The 19780-nt window shown below is 42.9% G+C and overlaps 1 protein-coding gene across 1 annotated transcript in view; it reads left to right on the top strand.

Annotated features, from left to right (window-relative positions):
- Positions 1-3235: 3235 nt before the first annotated feature.
- Positions 3236-19780, top strand: part of SLC15A2 (solute carrier family 15 (oligopeptide transporter), member 2) — a 38994-nt gene continuing 22449 nt past the window's right edge. Inside the window, exons 1-7 of the mRNA XM_009996034.1 lie at positions 3236-3374; positions 6388-6475; positions 7086-7227; positions 9490-9582; positions 10652-10751; positions 15768-15858; positions 17938-18015. Of these exons, the coding sequence (XP_009994336.1) occupies positions 3243-3374; positions 6388-6475; positions 7086-7227; positions 9490-9582; positions 10652-10751; positions 15768-15858; positions 17938-18015 (724 nt within the window). The 5' untranslated portion in view covers positions 3236-3242. The remainder of the gene's footprint in view (positions 3375-6387; positions 6476-7085; positions 7228-9489; positions 9583-10651; positions 10752-15767; positions 15859-17937; positions 18016-19780) is intronic.

Here is a 19780-nt window from a genome sequence, read left to right as displayed (position 1 = left end):
GATGAATAATGTTTACATTTCATAGTCATATTCCCTGAATGTCATCCTTTCATTCCAGAGCTGCCAAGTGGCTTCTCCCATTTCACATCATTTTGAGTTCATACACTGTTCTCCCCCAGGCTTGCTTCACCCTGGTTTTGAACACAAACATGAACAGCACAGTGGCTGTGCTGGTGTACTCTTTGCTCATGGTAAAGCTCAGGATCTCTGTGTTTGCCCTCCTGATATTATGGAAAATCAGTAATAGCTACTCTAAGAGGGATTTCCCAGTTGCTCTCTATATGGGTGTTTCATCTGGATCCTCTTTTCCTTGAGACATTAGAAACCCTAGAGTTAAGATACATTGCATCCTGTTGCAACACTTATCCTGCCACGGAAGAATAAAAGTCTGGTTGGAGAGCATTTTTTCCAACCCAAAATGGCTGGTTTGTCATCCTTCTTCTCCTTTTGGTGCTTGGAAGGGATTATCTGATGCAGTATCTCTCTGGCTATGGAGGAACATGACTGGGTTGTCCTAACCTGCCTTTTAAAGCCAGTGATGATGCTTGTCCTGCTTCTGCTCTTCACAGGGGAAGTGGTTCAATACTACATTCTGCACTTGGTGAATTTCATCAGGGTCTAATGATTTGAGCACATTTGAGGTATCCAAATATTCTTTAAGGGATTTCTGTCTCATTTCACCTATATTCCTATTGGTTCATTTTAATAGTGATATGTACCTTGTTGCAATTTATTTTTTTTTAGCCAAGACAAACAGAAAGGACAAAACTTTTCTGGCTTCTCTGGATGAGCTGTTCTTTGCTTGTTTTCTAGTTTAGATAACAGACTTTCATTTTCCTTCCTCTTTCTCCAGTATTGAAAGCATTTCTAACACCTTATTGCCTTTTGTGTTCCCTGCTAGCTGTAATTCATTTTGTGCCTTAGCTTTGCAGCCTGTGTCATGCTATGCTTGATCTGTTTGTTTATACTTGTCTTCAGAAATGCCATCTTATTTCCACTTGTGGTACAATTCCTTCCTGATTTTTTCAGCCCAGCCACACAGGTTTCCTTCTATTGAGTCTTATTCTGAATTCATATCCGAGGTGCTTGCAGATTTTCTCTTTAACTTGTACTTGCTCTTTGCCATAGGTGACCGTTTATTAGCAGACTTCTGAGTTCTTTTTCTCCCTTTCTGTTTCAGAAAACCTGGCAGCTAAAGACCTAAACATCTTGGCAGCATACTTGACAAGTTGGATGTTAATCCCACAGAGTGATATAGTGTTTCATGCTAGTATTAAAAAAATAAAATAGCTATGTGGCTCACAGGGCTATGTACACACTCAGGCAATACAGCTGCAGGATGGAAAAAATATTAAGGAATCACATTGCAGCAAGATGGGAGCCCTGCACAAGGGATAGTGAATCCTTTTCTGTCTTGTGCTACTCCTTTAGTAACATCACTGCTGTGTTTGTTCTGCTTGCTTGTGCACAGCAGAATATCTAGTCGCAGTTGTGTAGAGAAACCTGGGGTAGAAAGGGGTATCACCAGAGGGCTCAGAAATGTTCCTGCTGCCTCTAGCACAGGGCCAGACAAGAGTACATGCTAACCTGGTGTGCAGGAGACAGGACCAACAGGCCCAAGGCCTGTCCTTGCACTGCTCCCAGTGTTGGGTATGCCTGAGAGTCACTCTTGCCTATGGAATAGGATTAATAAATCCAAGCTGCCTGGATTTGTGGCACCTGAGAAGTGACCCAGGTGAAAAGCAAGGTTGTATGGGTATGGAAATGCCTGGGAAGTCTGGAGATGAGTAGCTGCTCTGTGGCAGTATATGAGATGTACCAAACTGTTGCTTTGCCATGGCTGTAATTGGAAAAGGCATTAAGAAATGGGTAGGCTTTCCTGGCCTCATCTGAAGTTTGGGCTTCATCTTTAGCTGCCCAGTTAGCAGCAGTGAAACAGGACTCATGGGGATCTTCAGAGGAAGCAATGCCAGAGCACACAAGGGAATGTGGAGAGTAATTGTTTCCTTTGTGCCCTCTGTCTCATCTGAGTCTCTTATTTGTGTTCCCCATATCTTGTTAGCAATAACTGAGGACAAATTAAGGCTCTGTATTGTGAGCAAAGGACTCTTTCCTGGTCTGTTAGCTGCAAACCTGGTTCCTGAGGTACCAAATACTAGCAGCAGCTGGGTATTTGACTTGGGTATCAGTTTATGGAGAATTCTTGTGCCAACTGCAGGATCTGGGTAGGGTCTCTACTCTTGCTAGTAAGAAAAGGGAGAAATATTTGGGAAAATTCTTTTGAACATTTGCCTTTTAAAAAAGTCAGTTGTAAAGAGAAGAAAAATAACCCTGGCTGTGCACTGAGAATGCTGCAGAGCCTCAGCCACTGAGGGTGGTTTGTGGAAAGATTGTGAATTTTGTAGTTGCAACTGGCAATAGAAGAATACTGATAAAAAGCTCCTCTTCCTTCCATCTATGGAAAGGGCATGGCAGAAGGGACAACAGGGTATTGGCAGGGAGCTGAGTCCTTATAGCTTTAGGGGTATTCCAGGGGCTCCCAGCACAGCATTTGTAACATAGGTGGCCTTTTGGATATAAGAAGTAGAGACAAGGCTTGAGGCTGCTCCTGGGTGCTGGCTGTACCCTTTGAATTCAACTGTCCCATATAAAAAGACAACCTCATTCCAGGGAATCGGTGCAGGAATGAACCCTGTGTCACCTCACTCCTCCAGTAGCAAAGAAATTTTTTAACAGAGTGCAGGTATCTGTGACATCCAGTGTCAAGGGTTTGGCATGCTGAAGGTTTTAGTAGTTATGACTTGGGATGGACATGTGGATTTGCAGTGGAATGAGATCCCTGTAGTCCCTGCAGAATAAACCTGTCTTTACTGCATTGGGAAGGGAGATGCATGCTCTGTTCCAAAATGTGCAGTCTCTAGGGATATCTGGGACCTTGGATTTTTATTCAGCTCACATCTGTTCAGCATCCAGTGCTTGGGCTGGTATGTCTACAATAGCTGGGGGCATGCCAAGGAAATAGGAGGTCTGTGCTGCAAAGTGCTGACAGCCCCAATGTGTGAATGATTTAGGCTGAGTTCCCTGACTCTTCCTGAACTCTGGACTTGTCTTTCCTGGTAGCATCTCCCTCCCTTTTCTGCCCTGGCTGTAGAAATGTGCTCAATTAGGGTTAACTCAAACTGAATCAAACTTCATGCCTGATGTTGGAAATCTTCCCAGTCAACTCACCACAGCCACATAGCATGGTGGGAGACAAGGCGAGAGTGGAGATGAACGCTTTTCAGAGAAACGAATCCAAGGAAACTTTGTTCACTTTTATTTCTGCAGGAGATGATCCCCCCAAAGGAGAATTCCCTGTTCAGAAAAAATCCTCGGTGAGTGTTACAGCTGGTTTCCTTTTCTTTGTGTTCTGCTCAGCTTGCTCTAAATATTGCAAGATCTCTCTGTTCTTTTTCTCTGTTGTGCTCTGGCTAGAGACAAACACTCTTTCTTGCAGAGGGTTGAAATAAGCATGAACTCAAGGCAAAATCCCTCCATTAACCTGATTAAGTTAAGAAAGTGCAGCTTAAAGGAAAAAAAACAACAAAACAAACCTGTCTGAATGTTTGTGAAAAAGGGTAAAGGTTTTGATTGCTGCCTTTTTCCTGAACACTACTTTCCTTGTGGGAAAGGACTTACTTCCCTGAAGAAGAGGGGGGAATATTGTGAGTGGGAGGGAGGGACCTGATCTGTTGGTTTGCTTAGTCTAAAGAAACCCACTAGGAAGGTGTCCCTAGATGCTGCAAAGCAGAAGAAAGGTCGGGGATTGAGGACAGGCCACTAATGTGTGCTAGAGATCCTAACTGTAGTGCCAGACCCTCAGGTTTACATCTTTGGCTCTGATTTAGAGCCAGTATCAGATTAGTATTTTTTTGCCTTGTGGCTTTGATGTCTGCACAGGTTTCCAGGCTGGTTCTGCTGAGTGCTTGACCTCTCAAAACTGTACTGTATTGACTTCAGGGAGAACAGAGCTTGCATTGCACCTGCTTCAGCTTGCAGGACAGTATGGTAATACTTGCTCTTAAAGCTCACAGTCATGTCATTAGTAAGCCAGCTATTGAAGTGACAATTTAAGTACTGTGCAGACATTAACTATTGGATATCCAGAGCTCCTGGGAAAATCCTAATCTTTGTCACATTTTGCAGCTAATCAGCAAGGAGAGGTGAAAATGAATGTCTCCTGTAGCTGGCATTTCAAATGACCTTTCTTTTTTCTGAAGACACAGACTATCAACTTCTACAGTATCTTTAAGAGCTCCATAATCCCACAGATCCTAGACTTACAGTGGTAGCCCAGAACAGCAGCCTATCTGTGAGCTCAGGAATCCCGGCTTAGCCTCTTTGCTGGTGCCGGGGCTCTGTGCTGGGCACGGTCCTCCACGGAAGGAAGCAAACTGCATCTGGCTCTCTGTATGGATGAAAGCTGCCCACTTTTGGATGCCCAGGCAGGCCACAGGCAGGTCAGTGATACAGCAGAGAGACTACATGAGGGTTTCTGCATGTGCTGATGGCATCTCATGACATACAAGCCAGATGGAAGTACCCCCACTTGTAAGTGGTTGCTCTGTTTGTAAGCACTTACTCAGTGTCCTGGCTCAGGTGTTTGGGGAGGTTTAGCTGGGAAGTCACCATCTTCTGTTCTGCTTTCCCAGCTCATCTGTAGGAGGTGCCCAAGAGTGGCTGAAAGGGGTCATTCCCTGGGTTTCTGTCCCTGCATGTCGCAGTGTGGCATATGTACCTTAACCTGCTGCAGCTAAATCCAGCAGGGCTTGTGCATCGGGTATGGATGGGTGAGTTCAGGCAGCAGGGCTCCTGACACCTGGCCATCTGGGTTGGAACAGCCATGCTTTGCATCTTCATCAAATGTTATTACATCTCATGAGCACTGCTAGCGAGTACTGCTAGGTCTGTGAAAGAGTAGGAAAAATATCCCTATTATACAATTTTATTTCCAAGTTCAGAAAATGCTTCCAAGTACTTGTAGGAAACATAACTTGCCTCATGGCTTTTCTTATGAAAAATTTGTTGGAGAAAGGTATTCTTTGTGCATATGTATGTGTGTTAGTGCATTTACAGCTTACATATGCTACCATTTTTAGGCTAGTATAAAGGCAAGAGGCCCCAGTGTGCTTTCCAAGGGAGCCCACTCTGTCTTACAAGCCATATGCTGAGCATGATGGTTTTGGAATGGATAACTATATATTTACTCAAGTAAAGCAAAGAGGCCAAGGGTTTCTTAATAAAAAAGGCGGCTTATAAATAGTATCAGAAAAATATATATTAAAAAGGAGAAATATTTGTCTTTAGGGATGCTGGGTTAAGTAATGGAAAGCAATGCTTTTGATTTTTGTTGTTGTTGCTGTGGACGGTCAGTCTCTTTTGTTGGTCTTTTATAATGTTGAGCAAGACAGCATCATTAAGCCTAGACTCTTCTAAAATTGATGCTGTTGCTTTGGGAATCCAAGTAAGTTCAGGTCTCTTGATGGTGAAATAAACCTAAATAAACACATCTATTCTGGTACCTGTATTTACATTTGGGACTGTGGGAAGAAATACAGGGATTTATTTCTGACACAAGGCACAGAAATGCATGTGAAGGGTTTGTTTCACTTCAAACCATAAATATAAATGCAGCTGTTGCTATCACACTCCCCCCATCCCTCACCAAGTGCAGTGCCAGCCCCTCTCTCCCACTAATTGGCCCAGGCTGGGCAGTTCTGTGAAAACCCACTTTCCCTGTTGTGAGGCAGTGGAGCTAAGCAGCTTCCAGCTGCTTATCTCGGACTGCAATGGAGTAGCAAGAGGGTTGGATGCCCACACAAGGTCATGCCAAGACTCCTCTGTTTAAAAGCCTTCTATTTCACTTGGAAACTGCTCATTTTAGCTGGAGTAAAGTCAGAGTGGCCATGTTCAGACAGGTTTGACAGTCCATTGATGTTTTGTTTAGTTTTCATTAATAAATTGACTTATCCGTAGCTATGCCAGCGTTCCTGGAATACGAAACAGATGCTGTGCCTGAGGAGTGCAGGACACAGGGCTGATGCTCTGCTTCAGTGAAGTTGGTGGCACAATTGAGTGCAAGTGAAGTGCAGAGGTTGAGGGCAACTGTTGCATGGGAGAGAGCAGCTTCACACAGCAGACAGCAGCTGGTTCTCTGGAGAGCCTTAACCAAAGCAAGACTGGTGTGGGTCCCTTCCCTCCTTTGAGTCTAATCCACAGGCCCGTCAAGCAGCAGTGGGCACCTGTTTTTTTTGACTGGACTTCCCTCCACTGCCCAGACACTCTGGGGATATGTTGCTGGGGTGAAGGCTTTCATAGAGCTGTTATGTTCTTCTTTATGTCCTGCAGAAACTCTGTGGCTCAAACTACCCCTTAAGCATTGCCTTCATTGTGGTGAATGAGTTCTGTGAGCGCTTCTCCTACTATGGCATGAGAGGTATGTGACCTACATCTGGGAAGAGACTTTGTCATCCTTAAGTTTCTACAGACACTGGCCTGGTGTTCCAGGGCTGTGCTGTCTGTGTTCTTAGCTGTCTTTCAAGGTATATTTGCATTTTGGGATACAGGTGTAAACAATGTGCCCTAACATTGATGACACCCCTTCTCTGAGCAGAAACTAGGACTAGAGAGCTCCAAATGTACCTTCCAGTCAAAATTTTTATGATTTTCTGTATCAGACCTGGTTTCCCAGCATGTGATATCTTTCTTAGTTGTGTGCTCAGCATGTTTGGGAATTGAATCATACAGGTATCTAACTTGCAAAAAGAAAATGTGCATAAACAGAACTACAGGTTATAGTAAGATAAGCTAGAAAATATATTTTGTAGCTAAACCTTAATGTTTATGAACTAAGAATGCCTGATACTTGTATATCTCATTTTAGCTTTTCCTGCTCAAAGATTGAGAAACAGGTCTGAAAGCACAGATCTTTCCAAAACAGTGCTCATAACTGCTAGAGGAATCAGCTTGTTTCTTGCCACTGTGTTCCTGCTTACCTGCAGAGCTACACATTAATTATCTGATGTGATTTTCTTGTTGGCTTTTAGCTGTGTTGACACTATACTTCTTAAGCTTCTTCCACTGGGATGAAAATCTCTCCACTGCTGTGTACCATGCCTTTTCTGCACTATGTTATTTCACACCTGTCATTGGAGCCATCATGGCAGACTCATGGCTGGGAAAATACAAGTAAGTGAAGACATGTCTCTCATTCAGACATCTACACCTTGCAGTCTGTGCAAGGGCAGTGCTGTGTGTGCTCCTGGTTTTGAGCTAGCTCAGAGTGCAGCCAAGACACACTTGTGAAGGTCAGCACCTCTCTGTCAGGGGATGGACAGCTAATCTGTTTGCTCTTCTGTGCTCCACTTTCACCCAGGGCCAACAAGCAACGAAGTTGGAACAAATCAAATGTCATGAGTACACTTTTCTTCCACTGTCCTTCTTTAGTCACCTTGAGGAAGCTGAGGTGTGGGTTGATTGACCCTCAGCTTGTCCAGATCTACTTCTGAGAAGAGCTCAAAGATGGTGAGGAAGCAGTGTCACCTGTTAGGTCTTGCAATTTCAGATGAAGTGTCACTAACTCTGGTGCACTTACACTTTCACAGCATAAGGAATGTGTGAGCACACCCATTTTTATGCCAGGGAAACCTGGGTTCACTCAAAATCCTCTCCCTCAGCACATAAGAAAGACATGGAGCTGTTGGAGAAAGTCCAGAAAAGGGCCAAGAAGATGATCTGAGGGCTGGAGCACCTCTCCTGTGAGGACAGACAGAGTTGGGGCTGTTCAGCCTGGAGAAGAGAAGGCTCTGGGGAAACCTTACAGCAGCCTTCCAGTACCTGAAGGGGGCCTAAAGGAAAGGTGGGGAGGGAGTTTTTGCAAGGGCTTGTAGTGAGAGGATAAGATCTAATGGATCAAAACTTGAAGAAGGGAGATGTAGGTTAGATGTTAGGAGGAAATTCTTCAGTGTGAGGGTGATGAGATGCTGGAACAGGTTGCCCAGGCAGTTTGTGGAAGCCCCATCCCTGAAGGTGTTCAAGGCCAGTTGGGTGGGGCCCTGAGCAACCTGATCTAGTGGTAGGTGTCCCTGCCCATGCAGGGGGGTGATGATCTTTAAGGTCCTTTCCAAATCAAATCATTCCATGATTCTATTAAATTCTCCTTGAGCAAGTTAGGCAGTTGTTACTTACACTGATAAATTGTGGGGCCATCATCTGCTTCAGGGTGCTGGTGAACAGCTGTATAGGGCTTTCTTTCCTTGGCACTGTTTGTTCATTGAGAAGTCTTGACTGTCAGAAAGATGAAGTGCAGCTGAACCCTTCTCTGTAGGACTAAGCATGTCTGGCAGAGCAGTTTCAACAGGAAAATAACAGTTGCCATATGATTTTCCAGTAGAAAGTTCTTGAGGAGATAATCAATGCTTTTTTTGTGCTCATTTTAGTCTTTCTCATAACTCATTAACTTCATTATTTAAGGTCAGCTTGCAATGTTCATTGGTATTTGAGGATCTCTATCTTGCAACATGGTGTTGTGAGGAGGTAAATCCTTATGCAGATTTCTGTGCTTTATGCTGGAGTCTTTCCCTAGAGTAATCCACATGACTTAAAGGGAGATGGCCTTTGCTGTAGTAGCTAGACCTTGGTCAATGACCAAGGACTTTGTCCTTTACCAAGGACAGGACAGCAGATTAGAGGGGCTTTTAAGAATGATCGGACGTGACTTTAACTGTTGCAAACAGGGATTGAATGTGTCAAGGACCACTCCTATACTCAAAGCTCGTAAGATTTCCTCTAGTGCCTCTGTCCTAACATTCCCTCTTTGTCTGTCTAGTTTGCACATAAATACAGAGACACTGTAATCCTGAAGGTGTTGAAGGAATAGAATACAGTCAAGACCCTCATCCTCCTAGTCAGATTTCTTTTCCCTCACCAAGACATGGAAGGCAGATAGATGAGCTCAGTTCTTCAGAGGTACTTGGGATCTAAAACAGACTTGTAATCAGGAAATTGCACTCCTACTTCAGACCTGTTAAGTGGATTAAATGTAGGCAACAGTCCCTATAGCTGCCTTCCAGTCAAGGGACTCACTTAGGCACATGCTACAAATGTCAGTTATTAGTAATCTGAAAACTGAGTTGGACCTGGACAGTACTCTTCTATTTGCTGCCTTCCATGCATAAGAAGACTGGAATGTTTTTGGTTTATTCTGCTCAGCAACCTCTAAAGTGAAAGCAGGGACTACCCGTTTTTAATCTGAAACTGTATGCCTACCTCTATCCTCCAGTGCTGACACGAAAGAGTTATGGCTGCCTGCTGTGACAGTGGTACGAACAAGCCAGTTCCTTGTGTGCCTGCCAAGTAGACCTGGCATATCAGGAAGCATGGGCACACTCTTGTTTTCGGATTGTACATCCACCCAGCACCCTCAGTCACTGCTCTTTGCTTTTCTCACAGGACGATCATCTACCTCTCCATTGTGTATGTGATTGGCCATCTGATAAAGTCAGTCGGTGCAATTCCATCCCTAGGCAACCAGACGGTTCATGTGTAAGTAGCTGTTGAAGCTGCAGCACTGCAGGAGGTTGTGATGGTAGCTGGTTTACCCAGGACTGTCATTTGTTTCACCTCTATCAGGCCAGCAGTTTGGGAGCTATGTATGGGTTGTCTTCTTTAGGGAAGGGTTTGGGATATCTGAGTGAGAACAGAAGAGCAGATCTAGAGTGAAGGCACCAGGAGCTAGAAACCACCATGGAGTCTAAGCCCCTTGATTCAGGGAGCTCTGATCACCCTTACTCTGCTATGCCATGCAACTGGAGTTTTCGTGTCCTCCATCCAGCTGTCTGCACCAGGCTCATCCTTCCTTCATTTCCTTAGCAGCATAGCTGCCAAGCTCAGCAAGGTCCCCCTGTGTGCTTAGGAAGACAAAACCAAAGATACATTTTCTGAAGTGACAGAGAAAGGGTTTCTCTTCCACAGGGTACAGCCTTTCTTGCCTTCTAGGTTCTGAGCTGGTAGTTTGCAGAGTAGTTCCCCAGCTGGCATCTCTGAAACCACTCAGCTATTTTTGCCTAGGTGGTCACAGCTCTAAAAATATGCATGTTCAGGCAGGAGCACATCTCATTTACAGAACAGTTTCATTTTGTCTGAGACCTGCCCAGTCCTGACACTCCTGTTTCCTATGGACATTTTGAGGAGCACTGGGGAGTAGAAAGGACCCAAGAATGACCCTAATTCAAACGCTTTCTCTGTGCTTGCCCAGGCTGGAGGACTACAGGAAAAGGTTTTTTTATTTTCTTTTTTTCATTTTTGTTTTTCCCAACTGGTCTCTGCAATCTTTTGTTCTCATATGAGTGAAAAATAATCCCATAGATCTTTGATCTCTAGCATCTCCATTGGGCCTCAGAACAGCAAGAAACTGACAAAAGCAGTTTGCTTAATTGACTGGTACTGAAGGCAGAAATTAGGATAATTAATTTGTTTTTCATGCTTACCTGGCTCATCACTAGCTGTGTGCAAAAGACAATGATACCAGAGGAATCATGATGGGGTGACAGTAAAATGCTCGCATTAGCACTGAAAAGTTCTGCAATGGTGATATTTTTGTTCTTGCATGAAGGATCCTGTCTATGGTTGGTCTGTTTTTGATCGCCCTTGGAACGGGAGGGATCAAGCCCTGTGTCTCTGCATTTGGTGGGGACCAGTTTGAAGAGGAACATGTAAGATTTCTTTTTTTTCCTAAACTCAGCAGTGTCTGCTTACTTTATGAGGATGTTTGTGATGAAATCCTGTTGTACTACAATAAAGGGTGGTTTGCTAGAAGATGTAGTAAGATGTGAGGCAGGATGGTTTGCATGAAACTGGAGAGAATCTGGGTTCTTCAGGAAAGGAGGCTGACAGCAGAACAGGATTAATATCTGGAAAGATAGATCATAATTGCATATAAAGTCATAAAAGTTAATTTGGCATCAGAGTAGTTGGAAAATCCTGTGTTATGGTACTGTTGCCATTTCTGAATGAGGTTAACAGGTTAATCATGCTCTGCAATGAAATACACCAAATAAAAGAGAAAATTGTATCACCAGCACATGCTTCTTTGGGATTTTCCCCTTATGCCAGTCATAATCTGTGTCATGGATGTTGTTCAGAAAGAACTGCAGAAAGTCCCAGTCTTTTGAAAGTAGTCCTGGTACCATATCTATGCAGAATGTTTTCTAGCTATTCCAGAATGGAAAGTTTTGAAGCTTTGGGACAATGTTGCTGTTTAGCTTCATTTGTTCTCTGCATCCTGTGAATTGTAGTTCAGTTGCTTTGTGCCCTTATTCTCCATCATGAATGCTTAGACCCTCACCTGCACTAATCTCAAGCTCCTGTTATGCAGCACAGTGGCTCAACCAGGGATAAGGTAGTTCCCAAAGAAGCAAAGCAGGTCAGGGAGTACTAATCTTCAGGCAAAATGCACAATTTCCAAATTAATCTGAAACATAACACTTAAACTTATGGTCACCTAACACACAAAACAATCATTTTTCTCAATGGAAGTATTCAAATCAGCAACTTCTGTGCATGGTGTAAGTCCTCAAATATGTAGCAGGAAATTACTACAAGAAAGAAAAGAGTTGGAATCTGTGATGAGCAAGCTTAAGTTCAAGGAGCATTTCTTAGGACTGAGAGTAGGAAAAAATCTTCCAGAAATAAATGTAGAGAAGCACTGGAAAATATTAGGTTATTTAGGAACTGAAGATTCCCATCAATGGAGGCATTGAAGAATTAGACCATTAGACTAATGGTTTGTCAGGAAAGGCCTTGCTAGAATTGGACCAGAGATGGTTCCTTGGCCTTGGACAAGGGATGGAAGCCCCATAGGGCAGTTTGCTGTTTGTCTTTTGCAGTGCTTCAGCATATAGTCAGCATTTAATGAATGCATAATACAGACTAGAATGCCTGTTTTTTAATTTTGTGGAGACTTGTGATTTCTGCACATGAATTGTGTGATGCTGAAGTGATGAAGCTTATGGTGTGACTAAGGAGTAACACAACACAGGGTGTTTCATGGTCACTTGTTCAGAGCAGATCCTTCTGCGGGCATGTCCATCTTGTGCTGCCAGTTGGACCTGGTGCTTCAGAGCATGCTGCAGAAGAGGAAGCAGCAACCATTTGCTGTTCACCATTCTCCCCAGCTGGCACAGCTCTGACCAAAGGCAGGCTGGCAGCACAGCACACGTGCCCTGGAAAAACACTGCCTGTGTTGCTAGCATGTGGGCATCCCACCTTGCAGTGCCAACAGTTGCTTCAAAATTATTCTAATATGTGTCACAGCAGTGTTTTCGGAAGTGCTACTTCTACGAATATTAATGATTAATAATGTTTATCCAGCATCTTTCAATTACCACCTAATTACAGTATGATATGTACCACTTATCTCTAGAGTGTTTTATAGACTTCAGCTAATGAGTCTCAGCACCCCACTCAGGCACATAGATATTCTTTTCCCAAACTTACAACCACAACTGGGTTAGAGGGAAAACTGAATTGCTGGTGGTTCTGTGGGCAAGTGTCCATTCTTCAGCATTCAGACTGCACTTCACCAGAAAATCTGTCATATACCAAGGCTCAAATATTCACCTGTCTGTTCCATTCAAGAAAAACTAATTTAGAGAAAGAAAACTGTAAAAAGCCTTCTGATAAAGACAATGCATTCTGTTCTATTCATTCTTTTCAGAATATAAAGTTTTGTATTTTACCATTTTGAAATTACTTGGCCTTTCAGAAGGAAAAAAAGGATTTATTTTATGTGATGGGAAGTATAAGTCTTTAAAACCGGAATGAGAAGTTTTGATTTTATAAGGAATTAAAAACTTGGTGCTGACCAGAATATTTATTCCCTCTGGAGTAGTGTTAGAGAGGATTTACCCTCTTTTCTGTTTTCTACTCCAGTTAGGATGAAATAAGTTTTGAAAATTCCCAATGAAATGAAGTTTTCAGGATACCAATAAATTTCAGCTGAGCCCTTAAGTGCACAGGCTTAATTTTTCCATCTGGAAACTAGTAGTTTCTAGAAACTGGTAGTTCTGCATATAAAATGAATAACTAAATTGCTCTGCTTTTTACCATGTAGAGAAAAATCTGTTTTGAAGTAAATGCACACCATTGGTCTGGTTTTCTTTTAAGTACCTCATCAGTGTAATAGTCTTGGATCTGCCACTTTGAGAACAGTACTACAGACAGTGATGGAGGTTGTTTTAGCAAGAGGTCAGATAAGGAAAGAGGAATGCAGGGGATTTCCAGGCATCTTTGTCTATGGGATTGAGTCCATGCCTGAAAAAAAATCTTTACAATATGTTACATGAATGTGAAGGCTGCTGTGCATATTCATTAAGGGCCAAAGCTGCTTTCAAACATTGTGGTGTGGTGTTTAAGGTACTAAATAGCTTTCTCTTTCTTTATTTTCTGGTTGCCAAGGAGATCAGGATTATGGTGTATGGTACCTCTTCTCAAATTAGCTAATCCAAATCATGTTGCTAATGTGTCTGCTCCAAAGATTAAGAAAATAGGGTGGGAATTCTTTTTTCTGATCAGTCTAGTTTATGAAATGTTGGGTCATTTTTGTACTCACTTCTGCTTTTCTCTGACCATTTATCCATCACTAACATCTGAAAATGCATGAAATAAGATGCTCCAAATTATTTGTGTCAATACCTTCTTGTCTGACCAGTACATTCCTTTTGGTAATTGCTGGTCTAGATTTTATGTTGAGAGCTGCAGGCTTTGGTTTTCCTCAGCTCTTAGAAATTCTGAGTTGCTCACGAAAATGTACTAGAAAAGGACAGGGCTAAACCATAGCAGGGCTACTCTGGGAGCAGGAGAGATTGCTGAGGCTGCTCATTTCCGTAGATTTCCTTATGATGACAAATTACTGGTCACAAAGATAGAACGAAGAAGAAAATACACTTTTTTAGGTTAGTAGTAGAAAGTTCCAGGTAATAAAAAACACTGGTAAGGACAGGAATGGAGTATAAGAGGCAATAAGACCCAGTGCTGTTTGCTATTAACCATGAGATCATGCTATAGAGATGATTATTATAAGGCTTATGAATTCTTTAATCCAGGGTAAATCATCCACAGGTTAGGTATGGATTAGATTGCCTGGAACACACTGGGAAATAAAAATGTGGGAGAAAAAGCTCAAGTTGATGGAGTCATCAGAACTGTGGTGTGGCATGGCAAAAAGCCTTTAATCCAAGTGAGGGGACCCCCAGGTTCCTTGGTGGGTGTAAGTGGGAGGTGATGGGGCTCTCACCTTCACAATGCCAGCTTCCTAAGGGGATATAAAGCAAAGCCCTCCCACTTGGCCACTTTCCCTGCAGTAGTCTTCTGTGATAAAAAGCTTCTTGCCATGTGAAGTAGCAATGTTTTCTGTTAGCTGCAACATCAGTCATGGGAAGTTGTTATATTTTTGGATCCTAGGCTTCATTTCTGAAGAGCTGTCCTCTTTGAGCTGCCTGCAATTCTTCACATTTTCTCATGTTTTCAAGTCTTGTGAATATTTTTGTCTTAGAGAATGGAAAGAAGCAGAACATAGTGGAAAGAGAGGGACCAGAACCAGGAGCTTCCTTACACTAAGTTTTGTATTCAAATGATCTGTAGGTCACAGAGATGTGTCTCAAGGTGCTCTAGGGAGCTGTCTGCCAAGTGCCTAGTAATGTCCCAAGCAATTTTTCCACTATCTTTGCAGGAGCTGGTGACAGCTGTGGGTGAAGTCTAGATGCACATGGAGTATATTGGCTACCTGGGCTTGGACTGTCCTTAAATGCTTGTTTCACTGACTCATGTGTCCCATAGCTGGTGATACAGATGAGCATGGGGTGGGTCAAGTAGCCTGCTCTTTTTTTTCCACTCTTCAGGCCCACACAGGCACAGGGAGGGGTTGAACTCTGGGTTTGGCCATGCTGTACATCTGCCTCCAGGCAAGGAGTGACTGGTCTCGGTTTAATGCCTTCACACATTACTCCTGCAAAAAGGACCAAACTCTGCATCAAGCTCTTGATTCCTTCCAAATGATGGATTATAGAGGAAGAAAGAAGATCAACAGAAATCCTTTGACTGTATGAATTGTATGTTACAACGTTAGTTAAATTCTGAACTCTTAGAGTTTATCCCTCCATCAGGCTCTTGAATTTGTTACTGTAGATTTAACTTAACCTGTTAGTTTGAGGTTGACTGGCTGTAGTTTGGTAATATCCTGCCTGATGGATACTCCTCATTTGCTGATACTCTCTCATCTATGCTGTAATTACCAGCTCCTCAAAGTACACAGGTTTCTTTCTCTATTTCTACACAGCAGAGGAGGGGGAAAAAAAGAGCTCAGACATGGGGAGAAATGATGAGCTTGTCAAATGGTGCCAAATTGGATTGAATTAGGTGACAGAGGATCTGAATCATACTGCTTGTTCTGAATAAATAAATGCTCTCCACTCCTTCCAGTCTTGAAACACTCAAAGCAGTGGCTTTTCCTCTGAAATGCCAAAGAACCCCAGAGCACTTCTCAAGCAACGTGAGCTGATATTTTTATGAGCATTTACCATCACCTGGATGCAAGCTTGTTTGCTTAACATTTCATGCACTGTGTGTAAATATTTACCCAGCCTTCCTAACAAAAGAATTGATAGTGTTCAATTTGCAAGCCCAATGCTGTGTGTTAGCTGTGACATTGATATTGTCTTCTCTTGTTTTAGACCTCGGAGAGAAGCAAGTTTTTTTCCATCTTCTATTTATCCATTAATGCTGGAAGCTTGATATCCACGTTTGTAACTCCTGTATTAAGAGGTCAGTGTTGATTTAGAATAAGACAATAAATTAGCTGCCCTCTGACTGCTCTGCTCTGCATAGTTGGGCTCTTATGACAACTGAATGGCAGAAATTATATTATCTGTGGAGTGGCCATTTATGCCTGGTTAATCCTGCTGTAGCAGCATAACAGATTTATAGCACTAGCAGACAAGCCACAGAAACTATATTCCTTGTAGTATTTCAAAGCTAGCCTGAACTGCAGAATTAAAATATGAAAGGTGGAAGGACCTATATGGTCATCTAATCCTCCCTACTGCCCTTGAAGGATTATTCCTCCATCTTCCCTGCAGGTAACTTCTGGATGGGAACTGATCTCTGCTGTCACGTGCAGCTGTCAAGGCCAAAAAACTTAGTAGGGCCCGTTTTTAAGTCCTACTTTCTCCCTTCTACAAGGTGCTGCTGCCTTCTGGAGGGCTCTGTCCTGGCAAGCAGGCACGTCTGTGTGGGTCTGCTTGCAAGATTGCAGCCCTGAGCAACTAGCCTTGAAGACAAAGCACAGGCCTATGCCCCACTTAAGACCTACTTTACATTCTGGCCAGCTTGCACGGTGCTTTTTTAGTCCCAGAGTCTTGCTGCACTTACTTCATTGTATCACAGGGCCTAGAAGCCAAAGGGGTTGGCATGCTCTAAATACAGAGAGAGAGGCAGAGCAGCAGGCCATGGGTAATGGGGACAGGGACAAGGTAGCCTTCAAATTTTGTAGCAATTTTTTAAGTTCTGCCCCATGGCCTATAGGAACCTTTTTGTTCAGTGGTTATTTTGACAGGACGTTCATTTCACAAGGCTCTGGGCAATTGTGCTTGTCTCCTGTTTACACATGTGTACAAGAAAAGACAAATACTGTCTCTTGTGCTCTATCTCACTGGTGTCCCCAGGTGGGCAGATGAAAATTCAGTCCCCTCTGAATATCAAAGCCTGTGCCAATACAGCCTAGAAATAAACTAGTTGTGACATTGAAATGAGGTGGAGAAAATGGTGAAAGAGTAAAATTTCTGTGAAGTGTGAAAGATTTCTTGGAAGGGCAAGAAGTGCAGCTCATAGATGTTTGGCAGAAACATGGAATTTATAGTTGTAGGTGGAGAAATCCAATTAATTTTGCATGTCAGAAGTTCAGTGCGCCCATAATGTCTTACTTTCAGTTTAGTTGGATTTCAGATAATTTGCTGAAAATAAATGCTACGCATGCACACAGCGATGTAGATGACTGTGACTGCCCAGGAACAACTGAAGGCTTCATGGATTTGTTTGCTGTTGACTGTGTTGGTTTATTTTAGCCATTTGTTACTGCTCCATGTAAGAACATGGTAATTTGTAGCTACTGGCAAACAAATACAGACCCCTTTGCTGGCTTGCTTTTTGCAACTGGAATTCCAAATTCCTGTGGTGTGAGAACTGACCTGGTCAAAGAGGCAAAGGATTTCAGTGAAATGTAGCTCAGATCAATCAAGGTCATGCTGTAACAAACTTGGCTTCCTGACGGGTTATTGCAAGAGCTGACATTTGGAGCAGGCTGCCCCTAGTGGGAATTGGGAAGGTGCTGAGAAGGGAAAGTGGAATGTTAATGCTAATCCTGTGCTCCCACTTATTTAGTAGGGTTATTGACTTCCACTTTATCCATTGTAGGTAGCTATGAAATCAGGTTCAGGTTTTTAGCTCAGTAACTCCTACAGCTGGCAAAAATAATGTTGAAACACAGTACTGGTTATTTAGACCTAGGCAAATATAGAATGGTTTCAAGTTGTTTTGAATGTTTTAAGTTTTTTCCCCAAATACTGTTCATGCCAATTCTTTCTATCTACTGGTCTGTCTCCTCCCTTCTACCTTTCTTATCAATATCCCATTATCAACTGCTTTTGCTGGCAGGCACCAACCCTGCTTCCCAATTGTCTTCAACAAGGGAGGACAACTGTTCCAAGGTGATTCAATTCACAGTGTCAAGCACCAGAGATGATTTAAAGCCAGGGGAAGTGACTGATTTAGGAGAAGCAAATCAAAGGCCCCAGTAACATAAGTCTGACTGTAATGAGGTGCTTTTTTTTCTGACTTCTTTTTCAGGGGACGTGAAATGTTTTGGAGAGGATTGTTATGCATTAGCTTTTGGTGTCCCAGCAGCACTGATGGTGTTGGCCCTTGGTGAGTGGAAACAATAATGCTTGTAATAGGAGTTACCATTTTCGAGTCTATGGATAGATGAGAAAACACACAAAATCCCCAGCTCTGGATGGATACTGCAATGGAAAACTCAGGAGTTTAAATTTATCCAACAATTCCACTGTTCAGAACAAGAAAAATCACTAGTTCACATGAAGCTGGGCAGGCCATTGTTTTACTGCAGTCCTTTATGATACTGATGAGGGGGTGGTCTCATGGATGTTTCATAATTGCCTTGTTTGATACAGTAAAGGGAGGCACTTAAAGGGTTCTCCTGATGGCTTTCAGCTTTGCCTATGAACAGGTTTTGCCTTTGAACTGCAATCTAAGCAGTCCTCAGAGTTGCCCTGCTTATGGAAGAGAAGCTTAACATGACACTTCTAACCTTTCCACAGGCTCTTTGCAGCTTGGGGCCATCTTCAATGGCTTAGACTTTTGCTTCAGAATCTGTGCATCACACAGAAACAGCAGCAGGAGCTGAAAGAGATGTTACTTTACTCTGAGCTCTCACTTCGCTTGTCTGAAGTAATTCCCACAATTACAGTGACAGTTTATTATTATGTTGCAATAAAAAGCCCTTATTGTCCAAGTGTCAAGAGGCAGCTGCAATCACCCTACTTCCTAAAGCTTGTGTCTTAGTCCCATTAATGTACTTGTCAAGATTTATTTTTCAGCACTTATAAAATACTCTGCACTTTCCACATTCTTACTCTTACTCCTCGGTAGCCAATAGAGAGGACACCCCATTAACTTTAGTTTCACAGCTGCAAGCTGCTAGAGGGGAGCAGTCTCCTTATTACACTGCATTTGAGAGGCTTTGACACAGCATGGGGTGACTTCTCATTCAGCTCGTTAGCTTAATTGAGAGACCAAGGAACTGTGTGATTTCACCACAGCATCTGTGATCTGAAAAGTTCATCCCTCAGAGAATGTGAATATGGCTCTTCCCCTCAAACTTGCATCAGAAGGAAGAAGAATCAGGACACTAGAGAAATGTCGTCAGGCCACAGCTAATGTTAGAGCAATTATTTTCAAAAAAGGGCATGGTCTGAAGTTTTCCTTTCTCCTTGGGGCCTGTTCCTATCAGTTTAAGACAGCACAGGCTCCTCTGTGCACCCATTGTTTGAATGTTTCTAGCAGGGTAGTAGTTGCCCAAGGGAAAAAAGGACATGTAAATATTGCAGTTTTGGTGAGGGCATCAATCAAGTTTTCAGCTTATATCCTACTGCCAGATTCCATGGCCTGCCCAACACAGCAGCTCTGTGTTCTTTTGTAACACACTAAAATGCTCTTGCAAGTGATGTATCTGACTGTGTGAGTAGCATGCAGAACTGGAGAAAATACCCTTTCAGCTCTGACTGGCCCTGTCCATGTGCTGATGGGAAGGAAGGATAGATTTAGAGGCATAATTGAGATTTTATAGAGCAAGATTTTCTGGGCTGCTTCAGGTTTTGAGATATAATTTCAAAAGCCAAACATAAAGCAGGAGCCTCAGTTCCCAAAGGAGTTAATGATGTCACCAAAAGGTATTTCAGCAAACCAAATTAATCACCTTTTAGAAGCACCAACAGGTCTGCAGGGTGTTGCTAAAAATTAGGTAGCACAACTACCCACTCTAGGTGACTTTTAACAAGTGTCTTCCACTGTGACTCACCTAAACAGATTTCAGAGGTCTCTCTGACAGGTCTGCAAGTCAAAACTTGGATGCAAGGATCTTCATAGTCAAAAAAGAGAGATAGTGAGTTCC

This window comes from Chaetura pelagica, unplaced genomic scaffold, assembly GCF_000747805.2.
Source record: "Chaetura pelagica isolate M959 unplaced genomic scaffold, ChaPel_1.0 scaffold3, whole genome shotgun sequence".
NCBI lineage: Eukaryota > Metazoa > Chordata > Aves > Apodiformes > Apodidae > Chaetura > Chaetura pelagica.
This window is presented reverse-complemented; position numbering and strand designations above follow the sequence as displayed.